The 17,875-nt window shown below is 39.8% G+C and overlaps 2 protein-coding genes across 7 annotated transcripts in view; one reads left to right on the top strand and one right to left on the bottom strand.

The window, feature by feature from the left end:
- Positions 1–6,348, top strand: part of ASPH (aspartate beta-hydroxylase) — a 103,854-nt gene extending 97,506 nt beyond the window's left edge. For 2 of the 4 annotated variants that reach the window (XM_072151834.1, XM_072151836.1), the window contains exons 26-29: positions 199–334; positions 1,644–1,735; positions 3,119–3,252; positions 3,975–6,348. In XM_072151834.1, coding sequence (XP_072007935.1) covers positions 199–334; positions 1,644–1,735; positions 3,119–3,252; positions 3,975–4,125 — 513 coding nt within the window. In that variant the 3' untranslated portion in view covers positions 4,126–6,348. The remainder of the gene's footprint in view (positions 1–198; positions 335–1,643; positions 1,736–3,118; positions 3,253–3,974) is intronic. The other 2 variants (XM_072151837.1, XR_011855698.1) reach the window with 2 other exon arrangements.
- Positions 6,349–12,462: 6,114 nt separating this feature from the next.
- CLVS1 (clavesin 1) overlaps positions 12,463–17,875 on the bottom strand; it is a 47,694-nt gene continuing 42,281 nt past the window's right edge. For 2 of the 3 annotated variants that reach the window (XM_072151838.1, XM_072151839.1), the window contains exon 6: positions 12,463–16,220. In XM_072151838.1, the coding sequence (XP_072007939.1) occupies positions 16,133–16,220 (88 nt within the window). In that variant the 3' untranslated portion in view covers positions 12,463–16,132. The remainder of the gene's footprint in view (positions 16,221–17,875) is intronic. The other variant, XR_011855699.1, reaches the window with a different exon arrangement.

The raw sequence follows: 17,875 nt of genomic DNA on the forward strand, positions 1-17,875 counted from the left end.
CAACATTTTGTTTTAATGAAAAACCAAATACCTAAAGCATTTCTTGCTCTTGGAGATCTAGTGTTTTGGTATCCAATGGACTTGTATTATTTCTACAAAATGACTACATCACATGGATTCACTATATAAAGTACAGGCTCTTACTTTTCAGGTTCTGTTTAATGTTCTGTAATTTATCTTGTTTCTTCTCCCATGAAGGCTTTAGAAGCCAACTGGAAGATGATTCGTGATGAGGGCCTTGCCGTCATGGATGAAACCAAAGGCCTTTTCCTTCCCGAAGATGAAAATCTTAGAGAGAAGGGAGACTGGAGCCAATATACATTATGGCAGCAAGGTAACCATTAGAACTTCTTAGCTCTCATCGAGGAGGCCACCAAGCTTTTGGTATATTTGTCGCAGGTTGCCACCGATTTTGGGTTTGAGTAAAACCCAAGAAAAAGAAGACAGTTATTGGTAAATAGGCCTCTAATCATCTGGCTGTAGACATAGGATTCAGTCTGTGTGAAATGAGGGAGGAGAGATTTCCCTTTACAAATCAAGAAAGCAGAACAGAACTTTTAGTAGATGTAAACCAAGTTGTAAGAACAAAACGTGGCACACTCACAGATAAAACTTCAATCTTCTTTATTGTACTTCTTAAAACCACATGGGCAAGCACACAGGACAGGAGCAGGGGGGCAAACGTTTGCCCCTTGCTCCCGTCCTGTGTGCTTGCCCATGTGGTTTTATGAAGTACAATAAAGAAGATTGAAGTTTTATCGTGAGCGCCACGTTTTGCTCTTACTACTCGGTATATGAATTGGACTGCATCTCCACACATTAGAACTCCACCGTTTTTTGTTCTAATTATCTGGTCGACCTCCAATTCCATTTAGCATTTTTGCCTACTATACTTGTGGAGCGGTGTGGGGATATATTTTAGTTTATGTATATTGGTAAATTCCAAGTGAACAAAAAGATCCAGCTCTCTTGCTTCAAAAGTTATTAATGTTTATGCACTGCACTCCTAATGCCAACAAGTTTGGTGAGCTAGAACTACATCTTTTGAAGATATTGGTAAATTTCTTAATATCCTGCCCCCACACTTTAAAAAAAAACATAAAGAAAGGTGGCCAACTCCTTTAACTCTCCGAGTAGTCTTCTTAGAGAGCATCAAGAGAAATATTCCCTAGATATAGAAACAGTTAATTGCTACCCTCAATATTTGTCCAAAAATCTTTCATCAGAAGGTTTTCAGATACACTGCTCGCCACAGGAGAAAGAGCAGAAACAAGGCACATAGAAGCTGCTTTACTTAAAAAAATATGTTAAAAAGTTTGCTATTATCACTTGCTCTATTTATTTATGTAATAATTTGGTTTAGTTACTCTGTTTGATATTGATAAAATAAAGCTCAGCACCTTTCTGGCCATGTGCTGTGTCTTGTATTACAGCTGAGCTCTTTTCATCTTGATATCTGTAAGGCCAACCAAAGTCTGTGGGCAAAAACAAGCTGACCATTTTTGGGTACAATATGGGACTATATTAATTTTGATTCAATGATTTTCCATCTTCAATACGAAATTGTTAAAAAGCAAAACATTATATGTGTTTTTTTTCCAGTACCTGTTCTTTAATTTATTTCTATCTCTCTAATTTCTCAGGGCGAAAGAATGAGAAATCCTGTAAGGCTGCACCTAGAACATGTTCCGTGTTAGAAAGATTCCCAGAGTCTACTGGATGCCGTAGAGGACAGGTATAGGCCTTCAATTAAAAACAAAAAATGATTCCATTTTTATAGAATTTCAAATTCCTTCTTGTTGCTTTTCTAAACAATTCTTTTAGAGCGGTCAAATAGTGCATTTCTAATGAGTTACCCCATAGCTTCAACTACATTGGCCTTATAAAGTGCAACCTCTAAGATGAAGGAACATCTGCTGAAGTTAGCTTTACTTTCATATCTCCATCAGTATTATAGAGACTGAAGGGATTGTTGGGATGCAAATGTGACCATCCCTGTTCTTATCTTTTGTGGAGTTCCAAGTATTAGGATCCCCCGTGTAATGACACATTCAGACAGTCCCGGGGTTACATACAAGATAGGTTCCGAGGTTTGTTCTTAAAGGGAACCTGTCATCAGAAATTGGAGTGATAAACCATTTCCAGTATGTTTTCAAGCAGCTGAGCAGCTTCTAGATTTTGTTTCTTTCATGGCCTGATGTGGCATCATCCAGAAAATCAACTATGAAAACAAAAGGCGGAGAGTTATAGAGTTATGGAGGCGGAGAGTTTCACTCTGAAGTCAAGCTTTCTCTGCTCTAGAATGCCCCCTTCACTGTTTCCCCTTCACAATTGATGGTAATGCAGCAGACATCATTGATCAAATTTCCGGAAGTCCGGCGCATGATGTCAATCACATGGGAGAAAGTGTTTAGAGGCAGGTGGAGCTTGATTTCAGTGTTAAACTCTCCACCTCCCTGACTTTATACATCTAACTTCAGAGTTAATTCTCTGGATGATGCCACCAAGCTGGACCATAAAAGAAACATGATCTGGAAGTTGTTTAACTGCTCGAGAACATACTGTTAGTGGTTTATTAGGCCAATTTCTGATGACAGGTTTCCTTTAAGTTGAATTTGTATGTAAGTCAGAAAAAATATGTTTTGTATTTGTAACTCCGGACAAAACTTTTTGGCCCCTATGACAGTTTGATTTTCTAAAATTTTAGTTGTCATGGGGACAAGGATTATTAATAAAGCTTAATTGCAGTGGCCTTTGATAACACTTACAGCTGTTCATTGCAGCCAGGGGCTAAAGTTAAGTACATTACCACCATCCCGAGGTCTGTCTGTAAGTCGGGTGTCCTTTAGTTGAGGACTGCCTTTATTAACTACCGTGGATAAGTTGAAATCTTCACTTCTTCTAAGTAAAAACTAAGTGTATCCGAATCTTTGGTTTATGTTGGCAAACAAGCTCCGCATTAAATGACAATCGAGGCTTCCTCTTTCTAGAATGAATATTTCCTGTAGATATATATTATATATAAATAAAGAGATAGTAAGATAGTGATAGTTGTGGGGTAATGTATCCTTAAATACGGTAGCTTTTTCTAATTAGGATTTTCTGTTCTATCCCACAGATCAAATACTCTGTAATGCACCCAGGGACTCATGTCTGGCCACACACAGGACCCACAAATTGTAGACTACGAATGCACTTGGGTTTGGTTATACCAAGTCAAGGCTGCAGGATAAGATGTGCTAATGATACCAGGTAGGTTTTATATACATGACTGATACATAGGATGATTTTGAAAATATGGGAAGTAAATTTTTATAATTTGACCATATTACGTTATTTTATATCAGTGTCATAGTAGAATCGTGGCAGCTATGCTGGATTTTTTTGGCAGCAAAAATACGAATTCTGATCGCTGATTTATTCTCTGAAGCTTCTGATGAGTTGAGATATTGTGACTCTAGCGATGTAGATGTTATGTAGCGGCTGTCATACGTGGTTATATGCGGATTAAGTGAAGCATGTACCTTCTAAATAAGTAAACACTGCTGGCAGCATGAGCGCTCTCCTCAAGGCTTCCAATTAAGCTGAAATTTTATTGTATTAATCCTTGCAGCTGATGACATGCTGTCTCAGCTCATCCCCCCCCCCCCCCCAGAGGCTTCCACTTCTTTCTCCTTTAGATGTACACAGATGTACGTGTGAGGATATAACAAGCGCTTCTTTGTGATCTTCCCACTCTTTTCTCCATACGGTGTCATGCCACGTCATAGTTTTGGCAAATTCTTTGCAGATGTTATCCCTAAGTAGAATCAAGTTCAATAAGCCATGGTTACTGTAGTGAGATTAAGTGCTCTTCGAGAAAGCACCAGAAATAATGGATGGATATGTAATAACTTACCTGGGAACAAATGTGGAGCTTCATAATAGACAAAACAAATGTAGAATCTTATTATCCTGTTGCTATTATACTACAGGTCGTGGAAAGAAGGCAAAGTGCTGATATTTGACGATTCCTTTGAGCATGAGGTGTGGCAGGACGCCGATTCTTACCGCCTGATATTTATTGTGGATGTATGGCATCCGGAGCTGACACAGCACCAACGGAGGACACTGCCCGCTATCTAGTCCCCGGTGGAAGAGGTTCACAGGGTCATATATGTGAAGGAGAATAGGGTCACCCATTACAACCCTACACTATTTCCTCTTGTCATTGCTGCCTATTTGTATGATTTTCTGTTGTGTTTTATACTGAATTCTATTTTCATACAAGATGTTACTGATTTGTCAAAGTCTAAAGACTTATTGAAGGAGTTTCATATATTTCACTCTCTGTCTTTGTGAAGAAAAACCACTATTGTTTGTTTTCTAGAATTGTATTTTATATTTAAACTCTATTGTACAGAATAGCATCACCGGCTACCCTGATATCTACCGCACCCTATTATGCGAAATGGTGAATATTTAGCGCTTTAGTTCTAGTGATTTTTTTTCTGTCTCATTCCCCGTTTGTTCACAAAAAAAGTATGTATTTATGTCCTAAAACTTTTAAAACTTCTTGAATGTAGTTAACCATGTGCAATAATTACGGATGCCTTGAATATAATGTGCCATAATATCCAACCTTAATGTACAAATTGGACTTAGAAAAAAAATATTGATGCACAAACGGAATGGATGTCACCTTCTCTCTCAAAATTCTTTAAAAAATCTTGAATATACAGACATTATGATATGGCTCTTCAGTGTCCACATCCTCATCAGGTCTAGGATAAATATTGTAGTGTATGCAGTTTGTGTTGTGACAGATTCTGAGGCCAGCGGCAAATGACCGGGGACTCTGGGAAAAATTGACTGTGCTCTGGCCAGTTTCCACGGACCAACCACAGTGCAGTGACAAGGACTCGGAGCATCATAGTGTTGTATGGTGCAAGCTGTCCCTTCTTCCAAAGAACTCTTTGTATTATATTTCTCTTTGATATGGAAAACCCCCTAAAATTGTGTTTGGAATAAAAAAAAACACTCTGGCTCTCGCCTCTCTCCAGTACTAGGTTCAGGCTCTGGTGCGAGGAAGCCAGTTATTAAATAATGCGTGTCCAATGTTCCCAGAATTTCCTGAAGAACCCAAGGGACACTTAACTCCACTACTGGTGTGGGGTAAGTTTTTCACATTCTCTTTCTTTCTTACCCAGGCCCCCTGTGGGTTTTCCATATTTATTGAATTCCCCTGTAGAGAAGCAGCAATATATTATTTTGCTGCATTGTGAATTCTCATTTAGACTTACAACCCTTCTTTGATAGCCTCCCATGCTAACACCAACATTAATGTGCCTTTATTTTACCTTTTTTTTGTTATCATTAAGGGATTTGGAGAAAATATCCCTCTTTTTTTGTTAGTACTTCAGTTCAGCTCCAACCACCAGAGCAGAAATGAGCTGCAATAGGGACAACCCCCTAGACAAGAATGATGATTTTGGAGAACCCATTAAAGTAAAAATATTGTAGACATCATAACTTGCACATGTACGTACACACTAGTTTTTTTTTTCTTCCGATAAAATTGTTCGAATGATTGTTAGTTTTAACGTTTCAGCGTGCGGAGATTGATTCTAAAATGTTGCAGATAAATTTGTACATTGCATTTAAAGGGATGTTCACATTAAGAAAACTCAGATAACCCTCCAACCACTTGGATGACCACTGTTTACGAAATTGGGATCCATTGTTATGGAAAAAAGCTGTTATAGAAACACATTGCTGTGGAACTGCCAACGAGAAGCTGGTTATGTAAATGCCCAAAATAGTAGGCTAGACAAATCGGGGAACCTGTGAGACCACCAGTTGTTCAGACTCCAGTACAGGCAGCCCACTGATCATACACTTTAATTATAATAATTTAACTCCTTCAATGGTGGTTTGGTATTTAAAAAAAAGAGATTTATAAATGTGCACGTTATATTTCTTAGTCCAAGCACAAGCAGTAAAAAGTATAAGCAGTGTGTGAAACAAAGGAAATAGGTCAAGCACAGAATTGTCAGCAACTTATAATTGGAAAAGAATATCCGGTATTGTACTTTTCTTGTATTTCTTATTTTTAGATCTGGTGATAAGAGCTTTGTACTGTATGTCACAATTCTGGACATAAATACTGTACTGTAAATTCCTTCTTAGTGCCTTGAACTGAGGATTTCAGAATAAAGTACAATAAAAAAGTCCTGGTGTGGAATAGTGTGATCTTCAGAAATAGAAAAGGTTTTGGAAATGATATAGTTATAGAATGATGCCGAACCTTTTTATTGAATACAAACTATTAACGAGATTCCTTCTGTCAAGGGATTGGACTTGTTATTGCCTGTGCACAGAATAGGTGGTACCTTGCTATCCTGTTTCGCTGAAAATAAGACTCCCCCCCCCCCCCCCGCACACACACACACACAAAAAAAATAAGACCTAGTGCAATTTTTTAAGCTTAGATATATAAGGTCTCCCCTGAAAATAAGACCTCGTGGCAACCATTGCTACAGCTGTCCCCATGAGGTATTAGCATTAGTAGATCATTTAGATGCTGTAAGAGGCTGTGACATGGAGGAAGAATTCATGGGATACAATCACTGACTGTTGCGTTGCAAATGCGCTACCTTTTATAACGCCTACAGCTGATTATTATAGCCTAGGACTAAATTACAGTGAATAACCAACATCCAGAGGTCCGTTTGTAACTACGGGTCATCTGTAAGTTGGGTGTTCTTAAGTAGGGGACCGCCTGTTTTTCTATTCAGATAGCACTAGTCAGCAACCTCCAGTAACCCTACATATGTACATGAACATGAGATCCCATCCATATGATGATGTCATATCGGCCAGACACTTATTACTGCTCCTACTGAATCCAGTTCGATGCTTATAATCGTCCTCACCACTTTGAACCTAACTCAACCATACATTGTAACTCCTCATCCATATTTTTCTGAAATGCACCTTACTACTGCTTATGCTCCCCATTTCTCACAGCATTTCTATGCACGTGCAGAGCATTCAGCTCCGCCTCACTGGTTAGCCACTCCCCGCTGTTAGCGTTATCAATAAAGAAGAAATTGATGGTGTATTCCCATCTTGGATGATCATGGAATATTGAGATGCTACACATGAGGGTTCTGACTCTAGGTTTTGTATTAGGCTTCAATATTTCCGGCATATAAAAAGTTGGTAAAATTATATTCCCTTTAATTTGCCATCGGACTTCGGATACTTCTCTATCTGTACATTATCAAGAATTGTCTGCTCTGTCTTGACTACACTATACAAGTGCCAGGATTAAAGGGGCATTAATAGAGTATATGTATGAGCGGGTCGTTATGGTTTTATGCTGCTATACGTCGCTTGTGTATTCTGCATTCATTCTTCTGCGCAGTATAAATGACTTTTATCTCTGTGTGTGTGACAGTAAATGGATTGAGTACTTGAGTGAGGCGGATCGCTCCATAAACTATTTATCATACACAGCACAACAGCTTCCATTTGCATTGCTGGGTAAATATATTACATGCACTTGGTGCTTTCCTCCCTTCGCTGGAGAAATCTTGTTCTATTTGATGTAATCTTATAAATTTCTGCTTGATCTTTTAGTAATCGGAGTGTGGGCTGCTTCATCATCTCCAATCTCAGCTGAACGATGGCTCATAAGGCGGCTTGTAGAAAACACAAATATCTGCTGCGTCTGTTCGTGAATGTGAATAGGGAAACAAATTACCAACAGATACCACACACTATAATAACAGTATATTTACTCTATATAGGCTGGGTGTAATGTAAGTAACTGCATCATTTATAAGAGAAATGAATAGGGGAGGTTATTTACTAGGTGGCGTATGCGTCGTGAGTAACGCACATACTAGTTGGTGTTGGAATAAATTTGAGCTTTGATTTACACTCTTTCTGATGTGAAAGTGACTCAGAAAGTGCCCTGAAAGTCACAATTAATTCTCCCCCATTCTTCATCTTAAAGGACATCCACCACCAGGATGAAGGATTGTAAACCAATCACACTGACATACAAGTGTGTGCCCCCTGTGGCAGGATCTGCTCATCTTTTAGTTTGTAATCCCCTGATTTAAACAAAAAAAAAGAATTTAAACATTATGCAAACAAGTCTGAGGGTTCCATAGGTGTAAATGGAGCCTGGAGCCCCTCCGGCTAATTTGCATAATTTTTAAAGCCCTTCTTTCTTAAAAAAAAGAGCATAAGAAGCTACGAGAAGAGAGGGGGCAAATACCAGTATGTCAGTGTGCTGGGTTTACAACCCTTCATCCTGGTGGTAGATTTCCTTTAATGCAACAAGGCAGAGCATAGTCCTAAAATGGGTTGTATATGAAGGGCAGAGCTCTACCATGAATGCATTTTCACTGAAACACTTCATTCACACTACAATGTATATGCACAACAACTGTGTGCTGACCTAAAGTCCCACCCATGAGGATTAGGTGTATAAGCTGGTACCACTAAGTCATGCCCCCAGGCAGCACTAACTTTTCACACCCACTCCTCAGAGCATTTCTGCACTCCTATATTTTCCAATATAACATTACACCCTTTTCATCCCTCACCTGGTCCACACGGCAGTTGCACAGGGACTATGCTCATGTGTCCATCACTCATAGAAGAATATGTATTATTATAAATAAACTGTACTAGTCATACATTATCACATTTTAACAACTTGACAAGGCCACTTCCCTGTTCTAAGTAAATGACCCCGTGGCTCTTTGTAATGAATACTTTGTAAAAATGCCATATATTGCAATACAGTATCATCACAGTATATGGTTGGACCGATTAGACCATCAAGGGTTAAAATACCCTAGAGGGTCTAAAAAAGATGCTAAAAAATTTTTAAAAAGAAAAAAAACCTAAAAATTCAAATCCCCCCCTTTCCCCTAGAACTGACCTAAAACGTGATAAACACAAACTTAAAAATCACAAACACGTTAGTATCACCACGTCACAAAATGCCTGATCTATCAAAGTATAAAAATGGTTATTGCCGGCGGTGAACCCCATAATAGAAAAAGTGCCCAAATGTCTGAAACACTACTTTTACCCCATTTTACATCACATTTTTTTAAATAAAAAGTGACCAAAAGGTCACACAGTCCTCAAAATGGTAGCAATGAAAACGCCAGCTCATTTTGCAAAAAATGACACCTCACACATCTCAGTACACCAAAGTATGAAAAAGTTATTAGCATCAGAAGATGGCAAACATTCATGAGATACATGAAGGATAAAACCCACAACTGCCATGGATTAAAGGGAGGGGGGTGTTATAGGTGTTGTCCAGTTTCAGCAGATATAGGTTATTGTTTGTATAATGAAACATTGATAATCAGGATTTTTCCCTTTTTCTTTCAACTGTGTTGGTGTCTTCAGATCAATATGGTTGAAAACTGTGGCAGAACAGGGAGTGGTGAGTTAGGCTTAGTTCACACCTGCATTAGGGGTTTCTGTTACACTCTCTTATTTAGGAAACCATAATGGAAACTAAGTACAGAATGTGAAGAGAAGGTCTTCCATTTACCTTCCATTCCCCTAGACTTCAATGTATCCTCCATTACTGGCTGATGCACTTTTTCTGTGCTGTTAATAATTGACAGTGAAAAACAACCTGCCAAATGCAGCTGTAAACTTAGGGTGATTTCACACAAACGATGTACGTCCCCAAACGCGGCTATCGCGCCCAGGCTCGGTATTCTGAGAACAACGAGCGCTCTCCATACCGTGCCATGGCCACAAAAAGATAATGCTTTATCAAGATCAAGAATGGCCATGCAGCATTATATTCTATGGAGAGGGGAGGGGCGAGCAGCGCTGCGGGCACACGTCCATGTGAATGGACCCTTAGCCCTAGCAATAAGTTATATGCTGGCACTTTGAGTTGTAGTTTGAGCACTCTGCCTCTAAAAGGTTCACCATCACTGCTATAGAGTATGTAAGGACACAAATCATTAAAAGGATTGTCCTAAGTTATCCCCTATCCACAAAGCCTCGGGAGTGACAGGAAAACGGTGGTGGCATTTAAAGGGTAACAACCAAGATCAATTCCAGAAATCACAGGGAGTGTTAATCCTGGAAAAATGTTGCACGGGCATTAAAGCTGCCAGTGGCATCTAAAGGTTGGCTGGTAGGGGTGAGTGTTTGGGTACCTGAACCCGAACTGAAATTCCATGTTCCGCTTCAGTTGAACCCCGTGAACCCAAACTTTAACAGGTCTACAAATCCCTATTCCACAACCTCTAAAGTTTGGGCAGCACTGAACTGTATAGAACAACAGTCCCAACTTGTGTGTCTAGAGCTCCTGTGAAACAAATCTGAGCAAGTTCTTACTGTCTATGATCCCCATGGCATGCTGGGAGTTGTCGTTTTTCGAGTGTTTGTGTGTTGTATGTAAATCCACTGGTAAAGAGTTTACTATTAACACAACAATATTCAGATTTCTATTTTCCTTTGTGCCTTTGTTTCGAATCCGAAATATTTTTCTGTACTCAATATGTAATTTGTGCTTTTTATTTTGCTATTGTTATGTTTTTGTTTAAATAAAATACTGATCTTATTACAGAAAGGGAAATGGATTGTTGCCCTTTCTTTTCTATTATTGCATGTAAATCCGCACAATACCCAACGCTCTGCGGTAGACGTCTTAAAACGAAAGATAGAAAATCTGTTCTAATGAAGTCTCTGGTGCATTCACTTTCTAATGTTCACTATGAGTCTGCAAAATGGATTTCCCATACTGTATCTAATTCCTTAAAGAACTAATAAACCTGGAATTGTTCATTAGGTCTAATGAGAGCGTAACAGAAGTATTATGTCTGTACAGAGCATGGATATCATAGCACAGACACTAGCAGAGGACTGCGCTGGATATGCTTTCTGTAAACAGTTGCTGTACGCTACGTGCACTAATAATATGCCCAGGTAGTCCAAGACTGACGGTTAATGACCTATCTTTAGGATAGACCATTAAAAGGGTTGGCCACCCATAACTTTACCATGGTAAGTACAAGACTCTAATAGGATCTCCCATATTGTATCCGGTGTAACAGGCCAGAGTATACCCCCAGCCTGAACAATCCCTCAGGTTAAAGTTGCCCAGATGATACCTCGCTTATACTTTGGCCTAGCCAACATATGTCACAATGCCTCAGATGGGGATATACTCCGTGCTGGGGGGAAATATACCGGCCTAGCCCAGATTATACCCTGGATATACTTTGGCCTAGCCAGCGTATGTCACAATGCTACTGATGGGGATATACTCTGGGGTTGTGGGATATATATTGGCCTAGCCCAGATTATTCCCCTGGGGTATAATCTGGGATGGGGTTATTCTGGCCCACTACATCCTTAAATATTGTCTGTGGCCATGGGGAGTGGCAGGTAACATGTAACGCTGGCAGCAGGACTCAAAACTTTCTGTGAAATCCCATGTCCTGCTAGCTTCCAAGGGATGGAGGGGGCCATGCAGTCATAGACACCCGGATTCTCCTCCAACCACTGATATACAGTTATGACTCCTTCTGCCGGATACCAACAGAAAACAGGATGTCACAGGAAGTGAACTGTGGCTACAGACAAGCTTTACCTGAGTAGCGGTAAGTACAATATGGGAGACCCTATTATGGTCTTCTACTTATCCTATTAAAGTCTATTAATGACCAACCCCTTTAATGGGAGATCAGAAGTGTACACACAGATCAGCTGATATTTTCACAGTGCACAGAGCTAGAAGCAGATGTCTTTGTACATTGTGTAGGAGCCTGGATGTGATATCACTGCTCCATTACCAGTTGTAATGAATGGGAGATATGTTGTAATACCGCAGCAAGAAAACTGCTAATACTAACTGATGGTATAAGTTATAAGCCAATCTCTAATCAATTACCTATCCTACAGGTAAACATATCAGACAATCCCTTTAAGAAGGGTATATTCTTTGTCTATGTTGGATATGTAATATTTTTAAACAGTTATAACACACAAATAACACCATATCATTGTCTTCTTTTCCAATAAAGTTCTGATCATGTTATTATGCTATGAGATAATATTGTTCAACTCCTTTAATTCTTTGACCAAAAATTCCCAGAGGTCTAAACTAATAAATAATTGAAACTAACTCTGTGACGTAACATTGTGATAAAACGTTAATAACTGTTATAAAACTCCCATGTGGGAGACCAAAACTGTTCTAGTTGCCCATGGAAACCAATCACAGTTCAGCTTTCATTTTATAAACCGCTGTGGGAAAATGAAAGCCGGATTCTGATTGGTGGCCAAGAGCAACCAGAATAGTTGTACTCTCAGACACTTCTAGTGTTTATCATCCAGGTTAATCCAGCGCTGAGGTTCATACAGTACAATATATGTATAGTGCTGTATGTGTTTATATAAAAGCCAAGACAAACGGGATACAGCTTAACTTTTATTACATGGTGAGGAACATTGCAAATAAACGGAAAGCAAACCGAATCTTTGGCACTTGAGATATTACTGCGAAACTGATCCTTCTCTCCTTCTGAAATGTTTTCTTCATTTTTTAAGTACTGAGATTTTGGATTGTGGTTACATGATTAAAAGGACTTATTCACACTGGGTCACAGAGACTTTGCTTTTTCTTACTGCTTACATTATTTCCTTTTACCAAATTTCTAAGGGAAAAATAAAGTTTAGTGACACATCACTCCTAACATAAACCACAAAAAAAAAGCGCACGTGGGAGGCCGATACACTATTTATTTGTCGTAGTAAAGCTTATTGGAACATAACTTTGTAACATGACAGTGGCCTGATCTCAATGAAATGAATAACACAGTCCGGGGGTGTTAATGGGTTGATGATATTTTTTAAAAAATAAATAGTTTTCTCTTCGATGTTTGTAAATATAATGTTTGAAGGTGTAAGGGTTGGCTTATAGTATTTAAAGGGGTTGTCAGGATATTGTGTAAGTGGTGGTGGGGGGGGGGGCAGGATATTAGGTAATTTACTAATATACATCTATTAAAAGTTCTGCTCCCCTTTCTTGATATGTTAACTGAAGACTCCTGTATTTTACCTCATCAGCCGGACATTCCTGACCATAAAATGGCCGCAGATGGAGGGTCATGTGATCTTATCTGTCCATGAGCAATTGCCCTAAAACAGCAATAAAACTGAGTAAAATTGTAAAGTAAGGGTTAAAATGATCTTTATTGTGTTAACATCACTAAGGGATTGAAATGAGAGAATTTTCTTTCATGGGAAAACCCTTTTAAGGAGGGTTTCTGGGATTTTGATTTAAATGGACTTGCATTCATAACAAACATCACATGAATGGACAGAGTCCAATACTGTAGCTACATTGTGGTGGGGTTCCCCGGTGGCTGATACAGTGGTAGTTATTCTCTCAAGAGGTTTGCATCATTTCTGACAAGCTGCAATACAACACAATTAGACAATGAGTAGATGCAATGACCGTTCATATGACACGCAATAACCATACCCAATGGCGTAACTTAAAGCTGATGGGCTGTGCCAGACCCCCGACTATAATGTATGGTTTATAGTAATAGTCTTCTCATATTGGAAAGTGACACCTTATGGGCCCCCTAAGCCTCTTGGGCCCAGTTGCAACCGCACCCTCTGCACCATCTCAAGTTACGCCTCTGAACATACCCGTTCTAGCCAAAAAATGATGACACTCCAATACATTTACTGTAGTTCAATCACAACTGAATACCGCGCCTTTCCCATCAGCTCTAAGACATTTGCTCTCTTCTCTGTAATTATTACATGTGTTATATATATTGAATAGAAGGAAGAATACATTCTCATTATTCCTGGGTAAACAGAACAACTCTTTTAGTAAGTGAATTATAATTAATGAAGGAAAACAATAAGATTAAATTGGTTACCACAGGTGGCTAGTTTTATTAAAGGGGCTGTCCAGAGGTTTAAAAAACATGGCACCTTTCTTAATCCCTTACCAATGTGTATGTACATCACATGTAGGTAAGGGGAGTATGGGGAGGGCTCACAGGCTGATCCCTATCCATACAGCCATATTGCATTTTTGCTGAAAAGCCGCCGCCGACATATTGGTTTACTTCGTCACTAGCTGTGACGTCATTGGAGAGCGACAATCTGTCGCCATCACAGCCTCAGGTCTAATATATGAACTAAGGCTGTGGGTGGAGGTCTCTGGGCGCTGTGATCTGGTTACAAATTATGCGACCAGATCACTGCCCTCGAATGGCCATGTGTCCGAATTGTTATGTATTTAATTGTCAGATAAATGTGTCGTCTAAGCTACCCCCTATTAAGACCAGTATTATTAAAGGGAACCTGTTAGGGAGATATGGGACGCTAACCCACCCACATGTTGTTAGGTACCAGTGATTTAGTGCTCCAAATGGACCATTAGATTTTCCCTCAGTGTCTGCATGGAGGGAAAAGGAGAGAACTCGAACAGGGAGATTTGGGAGACTAAACCACAAGGACCACAGTACTACTGTATATCGTAGGAGGGTTGTAATAGAAAACATCATAGAACATAAAAGACATAGAGGCAATGAAACCAGATGTGTCCCCAGACTTGAATACTTGAATTTGCAGTCCAGCTACATGGTTCACTTCTCAGTAGCCGCTGATGTTACCACTTATACTACTTGCTGCAGGTTTCATATAGGAAAATGGATTTTGCTTTCTATGGGTTTGATAAGTTAGATGCTTACTAAACCCAATGGGACATATTTTTATTATGACCCACAGCAACTAAAAACAGCTCACCTTTATTTTTCAACAACACAAAAAGGAATGAAACTTTATTGTGATTTCGTTGCTGTGGGAAACATAGGAAGGAAATATTTTTGTAATTTTCAGTAATTTCCCTCTGATGACTGCGGTGACTTGTAGTCTGGTGTTTGTTCTCATTCTACTTCTATGACTCTTCATTGTGGATCATTATTGTAAGCAACATGAGGAATTTCAAGGAGTTATGAAAACTAAAATATTTAAAAAAATAAATAGTCAATGTTTATGCAATGCCCTTAAATGAGTAAGGTATGGATGCTTATTTACTAGGGGTCCCGTGGCCGATTGTCCGTCGGGTTTTCCAACTTTTTGGTGATCGCGGCGCCGCCAGGGACAGGCATTTAGAAGGGGATTGTGTCACATGTGATCAGATTTTGGCGCATCAGTGCCGGTTTTGATGCAACAGAAATGGGGGGGGCGTGGCCATAGGACGATCCGACGGATTCGGACTGAGCATGTGATTTAACATTTAAATTGTTTCATAAGACAATGCACTTACATGCACCAGGAAGAAGATGGTGAACTCTGGCGGACCTGAGCGGGGAAGCGACACATGCAGGAAACCGGATGCACAATCTTAGTGAATCGTGCCGGAATCCATGATCGTCGGACAACGCACAGCGGGGATCACGACAGGACTAGGTAAGTAAAATGTGTAGAAGTAAATCCTTACTTGGTTTCCAGCATTTCGGATCGCATAACTTGGATACATTCAAGCTAATTTGTGAACATGTGAACACAATGGTGCAAATAACATTCAATAAATATGTGATTCCATGGGGCAAAAACTATTTCCGATCAAGTCGGAAGGAAACGTGAAAAATATTTTACAGTGCGTCAGTGATAACGACTAACCTGATATGATAGATTATTATCTTCAGATAGGATTTATACTTTCAGAATTTCTTATATTTTGCCAACGTTCTGCTGGTGATTTACTTGGTAAACTAATGAAATCTCCAGGGTCCATAGGATGTGGTATAAAAATACTGACCATATAAGCTTTTCCTAGACAAAACTGTACCCTTTAACATATTCCCTTTACATTAGGAAGTACAGTTTACATCTTTCTATATGGAAGGCTCTAATGCACTTTGTTTTGGGTCCTTTTTTGGCAGTAAAAGAATCTTCACAGTTATAAAGTAGCTCCGGCTTGTTGGCACTATGGCAATGGAATTAAGTCTCTGCACCTTGTGCAAGTAGCTGGTGAATAGTTCGCAATGTGACAAAAGAAATAAAGACAGAGAGACCCATTAGTGAATTGTAAAGTGATTGCAGCGATATCCAGAGATCAGTCCAGGGCGAGCAGCGGCTGAGTGTTCTCACTGTCTCTGTGGTCCTCATGCATCAGGGTGCCAGGCTCTACCACCGACTGAGACCTGCAAAATACAGGAAAATGTGGAGCACTATGATTAAAAGGGTTGTACAGGGGAAGAAAAACATGGCTAGGGTACCAGCAAAATAATAAATATAAAGTCCTGGTAATATTCCATATTCGTTGTAAGATACTGTACACATCCTGCTAGTGGCCCAACCAAAATAATGAACATCCCCCATTGAGACAGCTATATTATGTTCTGTATTAGGGTACATTCACACAGCCATATGCCCGCCCAGCTGCAGCCATGCGCTGGAGAGGAAGAGGAGGTGACCCCTCCCCAACCATAGAGAACAGCGGCGCACGGCCGCACACACGGGGAAAGATAGAGCATGCTCTATCTTTTCCCCGTGTACGGCACGGAACGGTGCCACCCAATTGTGACACCATACTGCCATTGCAAATTTGCAGCCGCATAAACATCCCCCAAGACAGCCATGTGAATGAACCCTTACTGTGGTAATCTTCTTATATTCATGGCCTCCTTCCTTCTAAAATCAACTGAAGGGCTCAGGCTGGTGTTTCCGTGATATGTTTTCATTACAATAAGCAAAGCAGGTCTCCCCTTCCCCAGGTCTCCGTCTTCCGGCTGCTGCTAGGCTACACAGACAGGGGTGTATATCAATGCCCATGGCTGTTATTTTGAATGACTGTGCTACAGATCGGGGAAAAGTATGTCCTAGTCAGTTAGTTTTTCACAGATCACTCACAGACTATAGTTGATAAGAATAAGTCAAAATGGAGGCAAATTGGCCATGAAAAATGAATAGTTCATTATAGTTAGCCGATTTTTGCCTCATTTGTGTGCAGATAGCCTAAGGCAAGATGAACATGACCGTAAAAAAATTACCATGTGCCACCCGTTTTTGAACAGATGCCGCATGACTGCACTAAAATAAATACTTTTTAATTGATAATAATAATCTTTATTTATATAGCGCTATCAAATTCCATAGCGCATTACAAATCATAGGGGACATATACAAATATAATATTACATTACAGGGTACAAACAGTCATATGGAACAATAGGAGTGAGGACCCTAGTGCCTATGGCTGCTATAATAATGGACCGATCTGTTAAAAAGTAGAAGCATTTCTTCGTTCCCAAGCCTAAAGGGGTATTCTCATCTGGGAATATGTATTTAATTAATCTGTCATATGTATACATCCATTCAATTACATGTTATTAAAAAATATATTCCTGTTTCAAGATAATTTCCCATGAAGGTAGCCCTGTTGTCCCTTAGAAACAAGATAGCTGTCTTTGGATACGACCACTCTTCCAGAAGTGGCCACACATGTGCTATTAAGGCTTTTCCCAACCACTTGAATTAAACGCTTATTACCACAGGATGGCTGATGGGAGATGCAGTAACCCCAGGCATTTCATAAGCAACAACTAAGAATTTGCAACTTTTAATCTCCCTACGCCTTCATCACCCCAAGTAGGTGGACTGAGGTTTGGGTTGTGGATAACCCAGACAAGGTACATTTGCTATAATTTGCACCAAAACTTGGCAAAGGCCATAGCAGAAATGTGGGCCAGGCTCGATTGTAACCCCAATACGCAATGTGGCTGGTACAGTATATCAGGCACATCCTGTGCCAGAGGGAGGGAGCGTCATGGCCGACACACAATGGACCTAGTCATTA

This window comes from Engystomops pustulosus, chromosome 5 (assembly GCF_040894005.1).
Source record: "Engystomops pustulosus chromosome 5, aEngPut4.maternal, whole genome shotgun sequence".
Classification (NCBI taxonomy): domain Eukaryota; kingdom Metazoa; phylum Chordata; class Amphibia; order Anura; family Leptodactylidae; genus Engystomops; species Engystomops pustulosus.